At 39.9% G+C, this 21,677-nt stretch overlaps 1 protein-coding gene and 1 pseudogene across 1 annotated transcript; one reads left to right on the top strand and one right to left on the bottom strand.

The window, feature by feature from the left end:
• Nucleotides 1–293: 293 nt before the first annotated feature.
• fam120b (family with sequence similarity 120B) lies at nt 294–20,797 on the top strand (the record flags this gene model as incomplete). Its single annotated transcript, XM_041778242.1, has 14 exons — nt 294–371; nt 746–883; nt 2,349–2,539; nt 2,744–2,877; nt 2,973–3,095; nt 3,217–3,408; nt 3,605–3,875; nt 3,965–4,148; nt 4,555–4,656; nt 5,347–5,519; nt 7,964–8,056; nt 14,383–14,589; nt 14,753–14,897; nt 20,727–20,797. Coding segments are annotated over exons 2-14 (2,022 nt in total), but the record flags the coding sequence as incomplete, so codon positions are not given.
• On the bottom strand, nt 1,184–2,338 carry LOC121513418 (annotated as a pseudogene).
• Nucleotides 20,798–21,677: the final 880 nt, after the last annotated feature.

Below are 21,677 nucleotides of genomic sequence, written 5' to 3' on the forward strand. Positions count from 1 at the left end.
AGCCTGCCTCTGATCCTAGCCTGGGGAGTTATAATGGAGGGACTGAGCTAACAAAAACCTCAATGGTCTATTCTCATTCATGCAGCATGAAGATGTTTATTTTCTTTGTGTTGAGGTGTAATCAGTTATATAAGCGGTCAAACATATCCGCCTGGAATTAAGTTCATGTTTAAATCGTCTATCAGTTTTGAAATCACAGAGAAATCAGACAGAAAACTTTGCCACTGTCTCACTCTTCATCATTGCGTCGAGCACATATGCCTTGTTGTGCAACGTGATGACGCCACACGCAAATCACAGGAAGTAGTTTGGATTCCATGCCTGTAAATAAAACCTGGACAGATGCTGCTTACGCACACTGAGCGTTTAAAGTGAGTTTATGCCATGTGGCAAAAACACTAGAAGCAAAAAAAGACCCCGTTGAAGTTGGTATGCGAGGAATGGATGTACAGATGGAAACGTGGAAGCACCCGGATGAATGAGTCTTTTGGTTAGAAGCTAAGCTAACTGTTAGCATCCAGGTCCAGACTGAAGATTGAAGCGAAGAACTGGCCAAAGTTTGTTTGTTGTCCCATGTATAGTCTTCATTTCTTACCTTCAATATACGTAAAGCAAGCAGGTTTCGAATAGGTCAAAATGCCCGTGTCAGTAGATTGCTGGCTTATTTGACTTTGTTGTAGATAACTTGAAAACGATGTTAGCTGTGAATTCTGTCTCATTGTGTGTGTGTTTCTCCTTTCTGCAGAAATGGGTGTGAAAGGTCTTCAGTATTTTATGGAGCGCTGCTGTTCGGATGCCTGTGTGTCAGTGAACGTCAGAGAAATGGCCAGACAGCATGCTGCCAAAACGAAGCAAAGCTTCACAACCCCAGCCAGCAACACCAGTTGAGTTTCATTTCAGTGTGCTGGTAGTATAACAGTATGGGGAACAGGGCTTTAACTAGGTTTCATTTTGGAATAAATGTTGAATAAGTAACGAAACTTAAATGTCTTTTGCACCAATCAAACCAGAGTAATATGGTATGTCATTAGACTCTACCTCTGTTTCCACATCTTTTTTTTCTGCCTCCTGAGACTCCTCTTTGATGGGGAAGATACTTTTCTTAGTCTTTTAATGAGATTATGCAGTCGGTGGCATGGTCACTTTTCTCGATATTGAGCCAGAACCATTAACTTTGGATTTAAATCCCCAACCTTTTTTATTTTAATGTTTCAGAATATTTATTCAATACTTTTATTTATAAAAAGTTTAGGAGGCAGCTGCCTGAATGGCCTATCGTTCCTTCACAGACACTCTGGTGGGAGTCTTGGCCAGGCGATCAGTGAACTCATGGTAAGGAGACTCTCAGGAGACGGTCCTCCTCCACAGATCTGGGGTCAGGTAGCTGTAAGTCTTGGAGATGGCTTTTGGCAAAGTTGCTGAGGGGGGTAGTGCAGCCCCTGGTGGAGGTGTAGCAGGCATCAATAAGTGCCATCATGAGCAGCTTCTTTGGCACGGGAGACAATGCCAGTATCACAGGGATCAGGGATGAGACATCTTGCAGGGCATGGTATGAGGCTTTCTAATCTTGTTACCCCAACAACCCCTCCTGACAGGGATGATGGACAGCTTGGCTGAGATGTTGCCCCCACAGATGGCCACCACTTTAAAGCACTTCACCTCCAGTCTGACATGGCTGTTGTAGTCACCTATGACAACAAAGGCCTTCAACTTGGTGCACTGACCAGCCCTTGTCTGCTTCTGGACAGGCTTGAACTTGTGCTCTTCATTTTTCAGACCAGATCCCAGGAAGAAGTCAATGATCTCTAACTCCTTGATGGGACTTGATCTTCCTTTTCTTAACAAGATGACCCAGCTTGGTGACTGGCACCCATTCATTTCCCTCAGACCGGCCTCCCCCACCACAGCCTCTGCAGTGTCTATGGCCCTGACTGCAGCCACCTGCGCCAAAACCTCTGGGAAAACCTCCTCTACTATCGGCGTTGTCTGTCATTGGTTGATTGTTAATACAGGAAGAAGCATCCCCAATCATTTTAGTTTATCCATATAATAAACAATGAGTATTACTAGAAACAGGTAACAGTCTTTTGAGTTCTGATGATCGAATAACAGACATAGTGCATAGCACTGTATGACTGAGTATCTTTTACTTCAAACCTAGTTGTAAATGATGTCCATTTTGCCACACACACAGCCGTAGCAACACTGATGCTAAAAACAAATTAAAAGAACAATAGTAGGAACACAGAGAGAAATGAGTGAAAGTCAACTGGGCATAGTTTGTCAGTTTTTAAGGATTTAGCATGCAGACCTGCTTCTATCACATTTGTATTTTTACTCTTATTTAGGCCCCACACTCGTTGTGGATGGTATGGCTTGCCTGCGTCACTGGTACTCGTGTAAGGACTGGGTGTGTGGAGGGCAGTGGAGGGAGTACACAGAGGTGCTTAAGAGCTGGGTGGAGGCCTTTTCTTCAGCAGGAATACGACTTGTCTTCTTTTTTGATGGGGTGGTGGAAGAGCAAAAAAGAAAGGAGTGGGTGAGAAAAAAATCTGATGTATTTAAGAAAAGACATTGAAATCAGTTCAGTTCAAAGTATAAAACTCTAACAGTTAATCCATCCCTATTAAAGTTGAAGTTTATTTGCTGACTATTTTTTAAAACTGAATTAGAGGAGTTAATCTGCGGTTTATTTTTCGTACAGTATCAACTATCTGGTCATGTTATACTCTTGTGTCGACAGGTGAAGAGGAGGCGCAGAGTCAATGGAGAGATTTCTAAAGTATTTAATCACCTGAAGGCACATGGTGAGCAGCCTGGTAGAGAGCTCTTTTGTCTTCCTTCTGGTGTGGCATCTTTCACACGCTTTGCTCTCAGGTCAGGATCCACAAGGTTTATAACTAATATGCACTTGCTCATGTAGGCTAAGTGTTTGTTTTCTGCTTGGAAATTGGAGATTTTGTTTTTTACAGGCAGCTGGGCCAGGAAGTGTTTTGCTCAGTGCGAGAGGCTGACTATGAAATCGCAAGTTATGCTTCCCAGCATAAAAGTATGGGCATTCTGGGACAGGACTCAGACTTCATCATATATGACAGGTCTTTTTTCATCTTTGTTCTTAGCATCATAGTTGTAGACTTTTTCTGTAGAATGACTTTAAATAGAAATTCTTGGTAAACCTGCATAAACTGACCTGTGTATGTATTTTTGTCTTTAAAGTGCCTCCTACTTATCTGTGGAAAAACTGCGGGTTGACAACCTTACCACAGTCCTTTATGACCAACAGAGGCTCTGCCAAACTGTTGGATTGACTGTTAGCCAGCTACCACTGCTGGCCTGTCTCCTAGGTAACGATGTGGTGTCTGAGGAGAAGATGAAGCACCTCAGGAACAACGCAATTTCAGCATACAGGTGTCAGGAGTTCAACTAATGGCTTTGGCTCTATTTTTAATCTTAGTAATAATGTGTTTCAGTTTTCTATTTTATCCTCTTCAGATTAAGTGTTGACCAAAAGTACTGGATGCTTGCATTAGCTTTTTGCGACTGAGCAAACATAGTTGATGGCAAGATGAGGATGTTATAAATTAACTGTGTCATTTTTTCCTAGGGTTAACAGCCCAGCCTCACATGCTGGTGCTCATCAGGGAGAGATGGTGCTAGCTTTATCCCACCTTGTAAGCTCGTTGTGGGACAGAGAGGAAGAAGAAGTTGGACTTGTCCTCAATTCCCTGAATCTGTCCCCTCCTCTCAGAGAGCTGTTACAGAAGGGAATTAGCTCCTACATACTGCCTGGACAAGAAACTCTTCAGCAAGGCGACTTCTCTGCGCTGTCTTCTGCTCCTGCATTTGAGAAATATGTTAGTCCAGAAATATTAAAGGTATGTTCTGTGTTTCATTCCCTTCTTAGATGTTTCAACAGTAAAATGCCACATAAAGTCATTTTGTTTTTCTTTGTGGTTTTCCCCAGGCCTCTAGGGAGAAGCATGTAGCAGCAGAGGGTTTTATGGTTTACGGTGTTCTGTATGAGGGCATCATTGAATGTAGCAACACTCTGGAGGATGAAGAGGACACTGACTTGCTGCCTCAGGCTCTCGTCTACAAACTCTGCAGACAGCGTACCTATGGGCTGCTGCTGCTGCATGAGACTGACAGTAGGCGACTTAGCTCTATCACAAACACATTAAGGAACCTAGACACACACGCCCACAAAGTCTTGCTATGGCATGACCATGCAAAGAGTCAGAAAGCCAGATCTAAATTAATGTGTCATGAAAGAAACAAAAACATAAACTGTACTGATTCTTCTTGAGAAGTACGTGCCAGGCAGTGAATATCTTGGTTTTTTGCATTTTTGTGAGGGTTGTTTACTGTGGTTGGCATGCAAATCAATCAGCCTTTAAACTTACAAATAGTAAGTAGAAATAGCCAGGATGAATAATGTATTTTCTCGTTGTATTTAAAAGTCTCCATATTCTCAGCTGCCCTAAGATATACAAGAATACTCATCAGGACAGCTGTATGAAATAAATCAAGCTGTTTCATTTTTCTTTGTTTCAGGCTGCAGTGCCGACCCTCCAATAATCAAGGAATGGTTTGTCTACTCTGGAAACTCTATGCAGGAACCTGACCTGGTCCATCCTGTCCCAGTCAGTCTCCCAGGTACTCTGACCACCAGTTTTTGTTTACGTTGGTTTGTGTTTTCTTCCAAATTGTATAAAATAAGAGCTTTGTCCAAGTGATGTCCCCCACTGGTTTCTGTAAGGAATTCTGAGGGTTAACGATGGTGGACTCAGACAGACACAGAACAGACACAGAGCAAATTATGCAGTTTTATCAGTGAAGAAATTAGCTAAAATAAACAGAGGCTTTAAACATGCTTATGGGGCTTTAAACTTGCTTTTTTTTTAATCAGAAATTGAAATTATGGGCTGGGCTATGTTAAGAATCCCTTGCTTTTTGGGCCATATCCAAATGCAGGTTCAAGAAATTGTTGTTTTCACACTTGGGCATTGGCTTCATTTTTCAACAGCAAAGGCAGCAGGTGCTTTATTTTAGTGCTGGATTAAGACATAATTAAATTTCAGTTTACATTCCTGAAAAGCTGGGATGTTAAAACGGCATATGAGGATTTTCAGAACATCAAAATAGCACAAAGACAACATATAAAAGGAAAAATATATATCCATTTGAATTTTTGCAACATATTTAAAATATCTGGGACAGTATCACTCTGTCGTTTTTCACTAGCTAGTGCACATTTAAAAAAAAAGCTGTCACATTTAATTCTGTGAATTTGCATGCAAATCAAGATGTCAGTTTCAGTTTCCTTTTTTTTCTGTAAATGTGCAGGTCATCGGCCTGGTCTGGACTTACTTTGGTTTGGCTCTGGTCCTGAAGTTTCTGCTCTCCGCCTGACGTCCTTCTTTTTGATTTTTGACTGCCAGGAGTTCTCAGAGTTGTATGGAGTGATTGAAGACTCTCTACTGGGTGCTCTCTGCCTCGTCACTTACATTGCCCTCCAGGTAACGCCAGCTGTCACATGCGTCTCTGATAGTTTTCACACAGAAGTGAAAATGGAGGTTTTTGACGCAAGAAAAAGAAGTCTGTTCACCCAGTTAGGAAGTTGGAAAAAAATTGTCTAACTTTGCATAATTGTTAAATAAAGACTGCAATTAATTGAGCTGTTAAATGAGAAAGTCGTGAACAATCTGATCAGTTTTTTATGGAGGCATTCCAGTCAAGGTAATCTAGTGTGTTTGGTTAGTAAAGCTTCCGCTGATTGTATAAACAGAAAGTAAAATACTGAATGTATTAAGTGATTATTAAAAATACAAGCCATCTTTTGATTTAGGATTAACATCTGTAACAAATACAACAATTATTCTGCCTTTTTGTGAGCTTGTGGTTTAAACTTAAACATCCCTTGTTGACGCTCCGTTCTGGCTTGTTTTGTTCTGGCCTGATGGCAGCTTCTATACACCACTGAGTGCCCAGTTTAACCACAGACACTTTTCTTTGAACCTTCAGCTCTTGCGTCAACAACTGCTCTGATAACCATCCAGGGGCTTGAATATCTTAAGAGCCATTTCTTAATTCACCTTACATCTATTGTTTCCTTGTTTTGGCTGCAAATGTTAAACTATAAACATTTGTGCTGTTTGTAATCTTGTTGTAAAGCCTTGTTTTTGAAATACTCTGACTTGGTGATCACTTTTCAAAGTATCCTTAGAAGAGATTTGTGCTTTTGGTTTGTATGTTGTCCTTGACGTCATCTGAAGGATCTTATAAACAACAGAGATTAATGCCCCCCCAGTCACATGGATAAAGGTGAATGCGTCATTTTGTAGAAGCTAAACAGAAATTATTTGGTCCATTAGTTTGCCTGCTCTGAAACAAACAGCCCTTAAATTGAGCTTTGCTGCCACCCTCACAATGTTTGCTATTGAAAGACGTTAATAACCAGTGGTTTGTCCTATATATCTTAGTTAGATTATAGCATTTTTTTATTCTAATCAATAAAAACACCAGTTTTGTGTCTTCAGGGAGTCACTTCTTCTATTTCTGTTGTTTCTTTAAATCAGTGCACTTTGAAAAAACAAATGAGAAAACTTGCTCTGTACATAGAGATTCTTTATTGACATCAATAAAGTTAATAAAGAATCATAAATTCAAGAATCATAAATCCAAGCATCTGAAAGCAACAGCTTACAAGACAAAAACATGACATGTAAGATAAGTGAAATTTAATCAAACCAGCCTTTCTCCTGCTGTTTAAACCACCAGCCACTTTATAAGATACACCATGCAAGTACCAAGTTGGACCCCCCTTTGCCTTCAGAGCTATTTAATTCTTTGTGGCATTGACTCAGCACTTTTCCGGACACATTCCTCTGAGATTTTGGTCCATATTGACATAGTATGTATGATGGGAATCTTTTGTTACGCCACATCCCAAAGGTGCTCTATTGGATTGAAATCTAGTGACTGCAAATGTGGAAGTGGTCTGGGACACCTTCATACAGATTGGTTTGGTTGTGCAGGTGCTTAAATGTACTGGCACGCATTTAAGACTGGCCCACATCACTAATCTAACCAGTACACCACAAGGTACATTTGCTAAACAGCATCCCCCCTTTTCCTTTATAAGCATTTTAATGACAAATGAGAACAATAGCTACTAAAGAGGCACCATTAGCCTCTCAACTCATGGCTAATTCGCTCCACTTCGTTTGTATTGCCAGTGGCCTCACTGCATACAGGCCTAGCCAGGGGTAAGAACTATGGCAATGTTGAATTTGCTGCTATTTGCATAAGAGGCAGGCAGGGGATTACCAACTATAGGTCATCACTGAAGGCATATGGTTAATACACAGTGTAAAGGAACGTATTAAGTGCAGTCAACTTGGTATTTGAATGCCCAAAGTGAATCATAAATGCAATCAAAAAACCCAAACCCCAGAGTCAAACAAATAGTTTAAAGGATGGTAGCCCGACACCTAAGAAGCTTTGATTCTTATTTAACTTACATAATTCAATTAAAAATGCTACAGCTTGAACATATGAGGATGTAAGTACTATTAGGCAGCCTCCTAGACAAAAATTAATTTCTGGGCAAACCAGTAGATGGACACTTTGAGTCAATCATGTAAATGGATGAAGAACGAGATTGAACGACACTGTTAGAAGGACAGACAATCAGGCCGACAGACAACAGTAGCTGTTGTTGTCTGATCGCTGCTGCATTCACATTCCCTCGTCACTCTTCTATTTAAACAGCTTCAGGGTTTGTTTGTTTTGTACACACAAGTGGGCAGCCTTGTTTCTGCATTCAGCATTGTTTCTTTTGTCTGTGGAGTTGTTGCAAAGAAAGCAGACAAAACAAATCGACCCACACACACGACACTCTGGGATGGGACAGAAATTTGTCACCCATTAAAACTGTTCTGTTTGTGTTGCATGACTTCAGGTACAGACTCTGTCTGAAGAGGATGTGGATGCGTACCTGAGTCAGGCTGTTTGTCTGAGAGTAAAATCCTCTCAGGAACTTCAACATATCAAGGTCAGTAACACGCAGACGCACACACAAAAAACAGACTTTTGTGTCAATACCAAACCAGTTATTTGTCCAATTTTCTCTACATCTTCTCTGCCCTGGCTAACCCTGATTTTTTTCTTCTGCAAGAAGACAATGTCCCTGTGGTTTACGGTAAACATATTCCGCTGTAGTAAACAAGCTCAAAAAGTGTTTCCAGTAATAGAAAGTGAGGAGAAAAATAGAGGAGAAATGAAAATAAGCAGCTATTAGAGTCTCATTAAAAACAAACAAACCACAGTGTTCTCAAAAATCAGCTGTGGAAAGACTGTAGGTGTAGAAAAGAAAACTGTAGTTTGCAGTTTGAAATGCACATTTGAAATTAAATATCCTATCACCATGATAAGTAATGTCGAGTCTGTTATAAACCTGTTGCAGGTCGAGATCAGTGAAATCTTTTAGTGTATACTGATATGCGCAACACATTTTGTTTCCTTTCTATCGTACCAAAGTGAATCCAACATATCCCCATGGCGGACACTGAGGTATTGCTAGGGGGATTTAATTTAAAGCCAAAATCCACACAGGTTTGAGCTGGCTGCTGGAACTGTTGTGGCACCCCTTCTGCTGACTGTAGAACACATTTAACTTGAAAACACACTCGTGTCTATGGAAAGTCTACTGTCCATTTTTATTTGCGTTACAGCCAAAGCTTGGTCCAAAGAGGGTCAACTGGACCTGATTGAGGTCCTTGAAGATGTTTCGCCTCTCCTCCAAAAGGCTTCTTTAGCTCTAAAGTAACCCTGATTTTGATAACCATGATCGGTATAAATGAAAACCTACACAGACACATGCGTTACATGTTCTTCCATCTTTTCTCATCTACTCTGCTCTCCAATTTACATCACATCAGAATCCAGGTTTCATATGCATGTATTTGGCATGCATTTCATTTTTAAAGGTAGATCTATCTAGCGTTGGTTGGTATCACAGTAATACATTATCATTGGATATTTAGAAATAGCTTAAATTGCTTTAATTACAGTCATGAAAAGGTCTGCTTTGTAATTTATGTATTTTTATAATAAATGCCTTTAGTGTGTGTTTCTGTTTTTTCTAGCTTCACCACCATTGCCTGTGTTTGAAGATACTGTAAAAGTGAGAGCACATTTGCCAGTTGTGTAGGGATAATTTGTCAAATTAATAAACAGTCAAAAAAGGACACCGAGTTCAGACATGCTCACTCTTGTAAGTCATGCTATGATAGGACGCTGTGATCTCTTTAGAAGTCAAAATGTAGCAGGCACTGCCTGTTTCAATGCAATCTAAGGTAATGTACCATTTAAATATGCTTTAGTTTGTCATTGAGGTGGTAATCAGTGATGATAAATGAAGTTAAATGCTTTATGCAGAAGGTGGGAGCTTGCCATAGCAGCACACGCAATAAGCCATCTTGTAGACTTTAATCAAAATTGCCAAACATGATTCATCACCCTTTTAAGCTCAGAGGCAAAACAGGAGCTCACAGATATTAATTAAAACGTACTGGACACAGCCAAGAGTTCATGAAGCTAAAGCCAGAGTGAAAGAAAGAGAATGTAGAGAGAGGCAAGAGAGACAAAACTTAATTTGATCATTTGGTTTAGTGTAACTCTGTTTACCAGTGAAGTTTGTCTATAAATCACTTCCAGCACCCCTGTAATAAATGCTAAGTGTCCTAATGGTAGGGCTGGGCGATTATGGCAAAAATCAAAATTATGATTAATTGGATCTTTTTCCTCGAGTATGATTAATGAACGATTATTCCACCCTGACTGGGATTGTGCTGTAAATATTTGTATAATTTCAAAACAATTAACTGAAATTTTGTGTATTATAAAGTTTAATGCTTCAATCTTGTGTACTTCTAGAACAAAATTATGTGGCTAAATCTATTAAATGCCATTGTATTTAAACACTTTTGTGCCCTTGTGGTAATTTAGCCAGAGGGTACTGGTTCCAGTTTAATTGGACGATTTCAAATTAAATTTTCCTGGTCTGACCTCCTGATAAAGATTTAAGTTGATAATTATATATATAGATAATGAGATATTCTTTCCTTAAAAATTGGCATTGACATCAGTTACTGACTCGTGAGCTACAGTTAGGTCATCAACAAGGATAATGTACCAAAAACTACCACAGACCTGTCTTTCAGCAAAATGAACCTTTATCTGAAAAAAGGCAAAAATGACCATTCCTTTTAATGATCGTAATCCTGATTGCACTACAGCAATAATATTTTAAATTTCTATCTGTGACTATTATTCAAAAAACTGTCATCACTGAGGATTAATTATTTAAATCATAGGTAATAAATTGGGTTTAATGCTATCTGTTTTACTAACATGAGCCAATGATGCCCCCTCCTCTGCTCCCCTCTCCTTCCCTCATAGGCTACACACAGTAGCTTATCAGTTTGGCTTCTTTCTCTCCCCCACTGTGTTTCTGCTTTAGTGTTATCATCAGCAGCCTTTCTTTTTTTTTTCATCACCTTTAAAAAGATATCATCATTATTTGTTTTCACCTGGGAGCAGAATTTTAAAGCAGCGCGAGGAAGTTTGATGTTTATTAATTCAGGATCAGAATCAGCGTGGGAACTTTACTAAGTTTTATCATAAACTCACAAACTAAACAATGGCAAAAGTTTAACGTTTAACAGGAGAGGATGCATTTACAGAAGAGACCCAATGAGAGAGTTTCTGTGCAAGAAAGAGAGGCAGAGCGCGGACATGGCGCACTTATTGATTGATCACGGAAGGCACCGATCTTCAAAAGTAGATATATTTAGGGTTACTTTACTAATTTTTGACGCCCAAATGGAGCTGATGTGTGAAAAGAGAGTGAATGGTCGGAAAACGGCTTTTGAAGAAAGGTCCGTCTATATTTGTATGTGTGTTAAATGTGCCGCATAAATTAACCTTTAGACTGTATTCTGTGAGGAAATTTGGGGAAGGTTTAAACATATAAAAAAAATGGATACTGACATGGAAGAGGTGGAGCTTCTGACCTATTCTACAGCCAGTCCACAGGGGGAGTGTTAAATCTTTTGGCTTCACTCCTAGGCAGCATTTGCTCCATCTATCTTAAAATACAATCCATGAGAGATAGAGTTGTAAAAGCTTTGATGCATTAAAGTATTTACCGGTTTGCTGCTGCTCTGTGAAAGTAAAACCAAATTAAAAATGGCAATAGTGACAGTCCTACTGAGCTGTCACTAAAACCCGCCACCAATCAAGCGTTGTTCCTCCTCTCCTCTCACACAGTTTTCATTTAGCTCTCACAGATCAGAAAATCTGAGAGTCAGCTGGGCTTTTTGCTGCCTTGTTGTAGCCCCATTTATTTTGAGTGCTTAATTACAATACTTGCATGTAGTAATTTGCGTTTTTGCTGCTGGTCTGTTTTCAACACAATAATTAGGGCTGGGCGTTGATTTGAATACGCTGACTTGGAAAGGTTCAGGGTTGAATGAAGAAGAGAGGGGGTGTCACTGAGCACAATGCACAGAGTAAAAACATGAATGAACCGTCATATACAGCCAGTTATCAGCAAACTTTAGGCTATTTTGTGATTTGGGGCATTAACATGAGTTCATAACCTGCTGATGCACAAACACAGCAGCACAACACAGTACATGCCAACCCAGTAAAAAATGGTATGAGATGTTTTTATAAGAAGATATTAAAGTCTGAATATTTTTTTTTTGTGCATGAGTGCTGACGTCCAGCTGCATGAAATGAGTCGTTCTGCTCTGGTTTTTGTGTGTATGTGTTTGTGTCTAGGGGAAAGGGGTTGTGGGTACATTTTGGGATGCATGGGTTTCGTTGCAACATTCCTCCTCTAGGGACTGGGATTGTGGCACGCGTTTGTGTGTTGTGTGTGTGTGTGTGTGTGTGTCCAGCGGGGTGGAGGGTGCGTGGTGTAAATAGCTCCATGTGGTGAGCGTCAGCCAGGACAGACAGGCGGCTGTCGCCAGCACTCTCTCTGTCGCACATTTTCCCGTCTTTGTCTCCCTTTGACTCTGTGTGCTCTCATGTTCTTCCCTTTTACTCTCCTCTACTTTCTCTTTCCTGACTCTCTTGTCTTGTTACTCTTTATCTCTTGTCTCTGACCTCTTTGTGTTTGTGTGTGTGCATGCCCGCCTGCAGGCTTTTGTGTGTCAGTCCAGTGGTTCATTGTCTTCAGTAGGTGAAACTGTGTTTGACTGGAAGCAGGTGGCAGGCAGGGCTGTGAGTCTGTATACACAGTCACTGTTATCAGTGTTATCTGCCACAGGACAGGTGAGAGCAGAGATCACACACTCAGAACATCTGCCTGCTGTCGTTTCCATTAGTCTGTTCTCTGCTTCTTCTTCATCCCTACCTTCTTTTTTTTGTTCCCCAGCTCTTGTTTCTCCTCACTTTCTGTATGTCTGGCTTTATTGTCTTTTTCAGTAAACAGCAGAACCTCCCACCTGTTTCTCCCTCCATCAGTAAGCTAAAACTGTTGTAACTTGAGCCAATAAAAAAGAGAGGGAAATTACAGCTATGTATGTTGTGTTGGAAAAGTGAACATTTTTTTAACTTATTGGTCCAGATTAATACTGTAAAAACTTTGGGAAAAAAGTCACTTTTTTCTCCTTAACCCTGTTTCTATTTGATTATTTATCTAATTGTGGATATTTTTATATATACAGTGACTATAAAACTTAATCACCCCTTGGATGTTTCAGCCTATTATTGATTTTTATGTATCAATCATGGGCAATATAATTTGGATTTCTGGACTAAAAAACTCTTTAATCTCAAAGTGGAAACAAATTTCTACGAAGTGAAATGAGTGAGTGTCAACTCAATAGAATATGCAATGCGAAATAAGGGCTGCATAAATATTCACCCCCTTTAAGTCAGTGTTTAGTAGATGCAATTTTTGCTGCAATCATAGCCCTGAGTCTGTGGATAGGTCTCAATCAGGCTTGCACATCAGTACACTGCAATTTCACTCCATTATTCTATGCAAAACTGCCTAAGCTCTGTCTGGTTACACAGGTATCGGGCGTAACAGCCCTTTTCAAGTCCAGCCACAAATTCTTTATTGGATTGAGGTCTGGGCTTTGACTCAGCCACTCCAGAACATTCACCTTGTCTATAAACAATTTGAGCTTTCGCTGTATACTTCAGGTCATTGTTCTACTGGAAAATAAATCTTCTCCCAAGCCATAGCTTGCTTTGACTGAATATGATTGTCCTCTAGGATTTTCCTTTATTTTGCCACATTCACTTTACCCTCTACCCGTTACAAGCCTTCCAGGGCCAGCTGCTGAGAAGCATCCCCACAGCACAATGCTGCCACCACTGTTCTTCACAGTGGGTATGGTGTTTCTATCTGTACTCCCTGGCAGGGACTACAGATAGAAATTAGCCTATGGCTACAATCTGGCACACTTGCATGTCCATGATCATTAATGTGCTCTGTCTCTTATAATAAATAGATAAATAAAAATACTGTTATGTAAAGAAGCTGTCCCTCTGTTGCTGTATCTCATTCATGCTTACTTCTGATGCACCACTATTAATCTCTGTCATTGACTGCTTATTCTGTTGCCCAGTCTCCCTCTGTTACATGCCACTCCATCCTCCCTATCCCCCACTAGACATTTACAGGTAGAGGCAGGTGTGAAGGAGCTGCTCAGCAGCTTAGTTCTTATATTGAAATGATGAATCATTTCAACATAAACAGCACCCTAAGGTGTATGTGCGAAACAACAAACCGCTGTTTTCATTTCATGGATAAATTTGACACATTGTGGGGAAAAGCTGTTAAAAGTGGTCTTTTTGGTTAAAGCTGAAAATGCGTTGTGAATAGGTAGGTCATTTTTTATGTTTTCTCCCTCATGTGAAATTCATGCTTGAAACAAAAAGGGTGGTTATCTACTTAATGAGATCACACTATGGAGTACACTTTTTGTTGAAGAGTCCTCAGCTATAAACAAAAAGTAAGCAACAGACGTGGATGGAGCTGAGCATCTCTTCTGTACTCTTCATCTTCTGTTACAGTTTTGATTTATACCCTCCTGTTTAAGAAAACAGTTATTTTATCTCTCTTTTTTATGTACTGAGTAATCAGCAATGAGAATGGGCTGCTTTGAGGATCTGTTAAAAGTGCTGTGAAACTTTGAGCTTGAGAAATTTTTTGTCCTGTGTGGTAGAAGTATGCCCAACTAGGAAGCTGGTAAGATCCCCCTCTGTTCTGACAGAGGAGGAATTGTGTAGCCTAACACGTTTTAGATTTACTACCAACCTGACATAAAACTGTTTTCCCCTCTCCATTCTCAGCTGCCTATCCTCTGCAGCCGTGCTGTGCAGCTGGGATCACTCTTCGTTCGAGGACTGGGACACCTGCTGGGTGCTAACTGTGCCAGTGGCTGCCCGCTGCCCAACGCTGTCCTGATGCCTTGGCAGTGCTTCGATGGACGTCTGTTCCACTCAAAGTACCTGCTGGCACACAACACAGCAGAGAAAATTGTGCTGCTGGAGAGTGATGTGAGTGGAGACGGGGAAACAAAAAGGGGAATGTGTGCATGTGAGGAAAGAGTTTGAGGACAGAAAAAGTGACCTAGTAGTCCATTACTGCAACATCTCTTTGGATTTCTTTTCAACGCATATTAACAGCAAGACTTTTTTATTGTTTGTCTTTTTTCTACAGTCGTCCTTATCTCTTTTTCTCTGCTTGAGAGAAAAACTCACAGAAGCTTGCAGGAAGCGAGGCAGAGTCCTGCAGTCCAGGCCCAGACCACCAGAGCGACATCATAAAACCACACAAGGACCAAGATACAGAGAGAGATACACAGGTGAGATCTGACTGACAGAGACATCTTTAGCAACACATTTTTAACTTCAGCCACCTTACATTACAAATAAACACTCTGTGTCAGTGGAGCTGTCTGTGTATGTAATCAGACAGAACCATTACCAGGGATTTTTGTGGGTATGTTGTCAACAAAACCTGTCCATTTAGATGTGACTGCCAGTATCAAAGACTATATAGTTGCCTAGTCAGTGGCCATATTCTCACATGCACCTATCAGGTTAAAAATTTCCCAAATTAGGGTGAGCTGCTTTATGAATTTAATTTTTTTCCCTGCTAGCCTCTGAGTAAGATTTCCACGTGAAGGCAGGTTGAATTTATGTAAGAACAATAAAAAATAGTCTAAAATATTCGCCATAAGCAGCAGAAAGTGAAAATGTTCAGATTCTGCACCCTACACAGGAGTTTTGTGATCTTAGATGTAAATAAGTTCTCAATGTGTTCTTTGCCTCTATGATTGAAAGCTTGAATATGTCAAACTACACCTAGCATTAATATAAGGGCATTGTCATCATAGCATTAGACTTTTGTTACTTCATCCATCATCATGTCCTTTTTATGTCATGGCTTGTCTCCTGAGATCCTGTTTTTGGCTAAGGCTGCAAGTAAAACCATGTTTGTCTCTGGAATAGAGTTAATAGCTTACAAATATTTGTTTTCAGCAGGAGCACATGCTATCATCTCACACTCAGGTAGCTCGGTGCTAAATTTAACTTGGATATTTTTGACATTATGGCTAATAATCAAATCCACTATGGAGAACATGAATGGGATTTTTACTTCCAGAATTATGCTGTTGAGCTCTTTCCATTTATTGTAGATGCATGTCATGTCCTCTGTTTGAAAAGCATTCAAACTTAAAATGACTTTGTTGTGCAAAGTTCAATGAGAGAGGTATATTTGCTGGTTAAAGGGAAGCGTGAGATGTACATGCAAGTACAGCAAGGGATCTCTTTGTCCACAAGCATGACTAGAGCTGCTTTATAGTTCCATCATCTTTAAATTTGTTAAGATATTTACATTTTAAAGGGACTGTAATGCCTTCTCCTACTTCCTTAATGCCTACTCATTTTTTTCTGTAAATGGAGTTTCTGTGTTGTGTCTTTGTGGATAAAAATGCTCCTGGTTAGTCCACAAATCTCTGGGTAAATACTTTGTCAACATCCTGGTTAAATAAAGGTTAGAGAGAGAAAAACATTTAGTCCTGAATTAAGAAATGTTTTGTTGTTTCTATGGCACCCTTGTGGCATGGCAGTTAAAATATAACCGCAGACGTACGTCACATCTCTTTGTCTCCCCATGTTTACTGAAAACTTTCTAATAGAAATGAAAAATGCTCCAGAAAAGGCATTATAAAAGTGATGCTGATGTCTGTATTATATTTAAGGCTCCAGTAGTTCAGCATTAATGGTTTGGATCTGGTCTTTGTTTGTAAAAACAGAAAATTAAAAAAGCCTCCTGTGTTCTGTTGAACAAAAACAAGCTGCAGCTGAGATGAAAAAAAAAGCATCATTTTAATCTGACAGTTCATCTGTGGTTGTAGTTCTCTGGTGCCCCTCTCAGAACCACATTACCCAGAGGGCTGTGCTGTAACGAGCTCCATGTGTGCTGCGGCCGTAGGACATATGACTGTGTGCGTTCGTGCACATGCATTGGAGACTTGCTTTGTCAGTGCAGCAGTAATAGCAGGTTTCTGTTTATAGGCTGGGAGAGCGCTATTTTAAGACACACAACAAGACGATCTGATTACAGGCTGCTCTCTTCTGTCTCCCGCCTCTGTTACTCCCCTTCCCCTCAATCTTTTCCCTCTGTTTCACTCTTTATCCTTTTGTTTTCTTCATTTTCTTATTTCTCTGTTTTTCTGCTGTGTGTCAAGCTGTTACAGTCTATACACACCTCCAGAGCTTATTATACCCACATGTTGACACAAAGTCACCCCCTTTACACTCCTTTTGGTTATTTACTTATATGACACAGTTTCTATGATAGTTTTCGTTATTTTGTGCAGACTTCAGTCCAAGTTGAGCTCCCTGTTGATAGACTAGTCCATATTTCACAGTTCTGCTGGTCTCATAAGATGTCTCAGCATCAGCCACGAAATGTGAACCCGTATTTTCTATTCAACCCTGTGACTTGTAAACCTTTTGGGGTTGTTCCTCTGCGTGCCATGTTGGCACAGAGTCTCTGAAATTGCGCCGAACTGTCTGCTTTTTGCCCAAGTCAACCCTTGTGGGTCTTATGAGGCTGTTTCTGGTTTTAAAGATGGAAGGCTGTTCACTCTTTCTACCTCAGTGTTTCATTTCTGCCAGAAACAGACACCGATCATTACGACAGAGCTGTAGCGATGAGGAGTGTGTATGAGAGAAAGGGAGAGAGTGTGTGTGCGTGAGAGTAGTGGTGGCGCTATGTGGTAGAGTCGAGGGCCTGGTTTGGTTTTTGTTTGGAATCAGGCCTGATGTTTAGTCTTCTCAGCAAATATCTCCTCTGGCTGCCTGCCCTTACAATTACACTCCAACAGTAGATCCAGTGTAGCTGCTCTCCCACGTCTCTTCTCTTTATTTCTTTCAGATATGTCATGGTTGATCTGCAGAACATTTTACTCTGACAATGAAAATTTTCCATTTTAGTCATCTAGCACAGAAATACTGATTTTATTGCACAGCTTTTCTTGATTCTGTAAATTGTTAACATATTCTAATTCCTGGCATTTTTTAAAATCAGAATTAGCTCTTATGTTTTTTGACAGGATTGTTTTTTTTTTTATATAATTTGGCTTCCTAATCAGCCTGGTCTCATCTCTCCTCTTATCTTACTAAGGCCCATTTTTTGTTTTTCTCCTCTTGTGGAACATGAATCTACAAAGGATGTTTCTAAAACCTTTAAAACTATTGAACCATGTGTAGGATATTGTGGCCTTTCCAATGAGCCATCATTCATCAGGATGTGTCTTTACAACATGAGTTGTGGCTTTTCAAAAGAGCTGCAAACTGCAAAGACACATTTTAAAGGAGAAAGATGTTAGTGTTTAAAAAACTTTTTCTTATGCAAATACTTGATATGTTTCAGATGGAAGAACTTTTACTTAATTCTCAAAGCAAGTTGTTGTTGAAAAGAGAAAAGTTTATCCACCTTAAACTGTACCGTTTATGTACTCCTTGGTAGTTATTGGTACTTCTCACAGGTGACAGGAATGGGACCGAGAACATTTTGTTAGTAACTGTGACTCTGCATCCACATTTTGGGTCATTGTCTCACTGAAAAATAAATCTTTTCCTAAATTGTAGTTCTCTTGCAGACTGAATAAGATTGTCTTTCAGGATTTTCCAATTTTTTTGCCACATTAATTTTACCCTCTACCTTTACAAACCTTTCAGGGCAGGCTGCCAAGAAGCATCCCATGATGCTGCCACCACTGTGGGAATGGTGTGTTTGTGGTGATGTGCAGTGTTTGATGTATGCCTAACAGTATCCTGATTGATGGCCAAAAAGCACCATTTTGGTCTCGTCTGACAAAAGAACTCTCTTTCAACTGACCATGCTTTTTTGCAAACTCTTGTCAAGATTTAATAAGAGTTTTCTTCAACAGTGGCTTTCTCTTTGCCATTCTCTCACTGATAAAGTACCTGGGCAACAGTTGTTGTATGCAGAGTCTCTCCTATCTCAGCTGATGAAGCTTGTAACTCCTTCAGAGTAGTCATAGGTGTCTTGGTGGCCTCTCTCACTAGTCTCTTTCTTGCACGCTCACTCAGTTTGTGAGGACAGCCTGATCCAGGCAGATTTACACATGTGCCATATTCCTTCTGTTTCTTGATGATGGATTTAACTGAACTCATTTTCTATGAGTTGCTTGGAGTGTTCTTTTGTCTTCATGGTGTAATGGTAGCCAGGAATATTGATTAATAAGTGACTGGACCTTCCAAACACAGGTGTCTTTATACTACAAGCATTTGAGACACATTCACTGTGCTCCAGTGATCCCCATTTTACTAATTGTGAAACTACTAGCCCCAGTTTGCTGGGCCTCTGTGGAATTGATTCAGTCACTTCAAAGGGGGTGAAAATATATGCAGTTGCTTATTTCACCTCAAATATTTTTATTCCATTGAAGTTACTTTGTGGAGATCTGTTTTCTCTTTGACATTAAAGATGGGTGTTTTTGCATTTTTTTGGTCAAAAAGTCAAACTATTTTGACCATGATTGATAAAATCAACAAAAGGTAAAACAGCAAAGGGGATGAATACTTTTATAAGCACTGTAAAAACAAAAGTGTGCATCAACTGTGATAAATAAAGACATTTTCGATGTGATAGAATTTGTTTATCCTTTGGATGTAATTTATCTTGAAATAAGTGAATTTCCTATATTTTAATTGTTTTGTTGCCAGGGGGTTCACCTGTCTTCTGATATTTTCTCATTTTCAGGTACACACTTGCTCATTGACAGAAAATGGTATATTCTCATTCATCTCTTATCACTCTCTGATTGTGTCTCCCTTTTTAACATTTTACAGTAAATCCTGATCAGGGAGAGTACAAAAGACATGCAGAACCACAGAAGTAGATCTTTAAACAGTTTTAGTGCTTGTGGCCTGAATGTCACATCCACTTATGCATGGCATGCTTTCATGTTCCTGTTTTCCACACATTCACACTCACTGAGTGGATTTATGGTCAGAGAGCTGCCTGATTTAGTCTGGCTGGCCACAGCTCCCTCTCTGCAGGATCTAAACTTTTACTTGGGGTTTCATTTCAGCTGTGAATTAGTGATTTAGAATCAGCCACATCTGTCAGAGCTGCTCCAGTGTCTGTTTAAAGCTTGTTTTAATGTTTAGATATTTAAAAGGTAGCTAAACAGGTATTTAAAACATCCCCCTCTTCTGACAGTGTATCTTTTTTATCAACTTAGTTGTTTTTGTTTGTCATTCGATGACAGCTGACATGAAGATATGTTAGCATTCAGCCTCAGGAAACTCTTTTCTTTTCACGCATTAATTCTGCTTTCAAAAGCTGACAGTTTGTCAGGTTTGATGAGTGCATATTTCTATTGTGATGTGTTTTTTCTTTTCTGTTGTTCTGTGGGAAGCCTTGACATAATTGTGGCCAGACTTCAAAGGCAGTTTTTATATGTGCATGTTTTTTTGTCTATGTATGTGCAAGTTTGAGAGAGTTGAAATAGAGAAGCAAACTTTTTATGTTGAAAATACTTTATTTACCAGTAGTGTTAGTTTATTCACAGCTTTGAAAAGAACTAAGACAATAAAGGGTCCAAATTAGAGCTGGAAGAATTTTGTACATTTTGTTGTGTTTTTTTCTGTCTTCACACATGCACAAAACTCCTGAAAACTCCCCCTAGCTGTCAGTGTGAGCTGCATGTGTAAAAACATACGGACAGGTTTTCATCTAAAATTTCTCCAGACTTTACCCGCAAGCCTTTAAGAAAAATTTTCACAACATGTTTGGGTGCAGAACATGTTGAGGTGATAAAACAGGAAATCTTTAGGAAATTCAATGTGTGTGGGTGGTTTGTAGTGTTGTTTGTAATGTGACCAGTGAGTAACTTGAGCAGTTTTTGTGTATTAGTTTTAAAAAAAAGTAAAAATATATCAATCCTGCCTGTCAATACTTTCTCTGAAAAATGAAGGGAGACCGATACCTGACTTAAAGTAACCACTGATGTTACTCTGTAGCTGCTGCATATGGAAATCATGCCCCACATTAACCAGTTGTGTTAAAAGTAAGAGTAAGAGTGTGGGAAACACCCCCAAGTTGTTTAATCTTTAGCTAAAAAAAGAGTGTGTTTATTGTCTTTCAGGTGGTGGTGAGAGCTGGAGGGAGAGAGGAGGGATGGCAAGGGGTCGACAACACAGAGGAGGATGGAGGGAGAGAGGGGAGACAACAGGAAGTGGACAACATGGAGGAGGATGGAGGGAGAGAGGGGAGACAACAGGAAGTGGACAACATGGAGGAGGATGGAGGGAGAGAGGGGAGACAACAGGAAGTGGACAACATGGAGGAGAATGGAGGGAGAAAGGGGAGACAACCAGAGAAAGAAGTGGATACGGAAACGGTGAAAGAGCCTGGGAAAGAGGGGGTCATAGAGGAGGAGGAGGGGGAATGAGAGGACCCAGACATTTTCCCTTGGATTGTCACTCATATCCCAGCTTCCAGGATGAAGGGCCCTACAACATGAACCGTCATCCAGAACAATCCAGAGGACGATCTCATGGCGGCAGAGGAAGATACCAAATGGCCCCAAGGTAACACCAGAGTGTAGTACTGATGCTTTTTCAATACAGGTTTCTTGTACCTAAATTTGTCCCAAATTGTTTTTTTTTATCTGCCCACCTATACTTGGACTCAGTCTTTAACCAGTGTGAGATTTCAGATAAATCTGGGAATTAATGAAAATGACTGTCCATTGTGTCAATTACTTGTTGATTTCCTCTTGAAAGCATTTGAAGGACCTTTACTTTTAGAAATCTTTTTTAACAATAGCGAGTGCTAGGCCAGCCCCTTGGATCTGTTGTATTTTTAAAACTTCAGACAAGCAAGGAATTGTAAATCAGAAAACCAATTCAGTTTTTTGCTGAGAACATTTACTCATATAATGAGTTTTTCTTGGGAGTTTTATTCTCAAAATAAACATGATAAAGGATAATAAAATGCTATAGAAAAGAAGAGACAGTGCATAAATGCATAAAGCAACATAATAGAAAATGTGTGAAAAAGAAGCAAACTCTACAGTTGTGCAGAAAGGTGCAGG

This window comes from Cheilinus undulatus, linkage group 1 (genome assembly GCF_018320785.1).
Source record: "Cheilinus undulatus linkage group 1, ASM1832078v1, whole genome shotgun sequence".
NCBI lineage: Eukaryota > Metazoa > Chordata > Actinopteri > Labriformes > Labridae > Cheilinus > Cheilinus undulatus.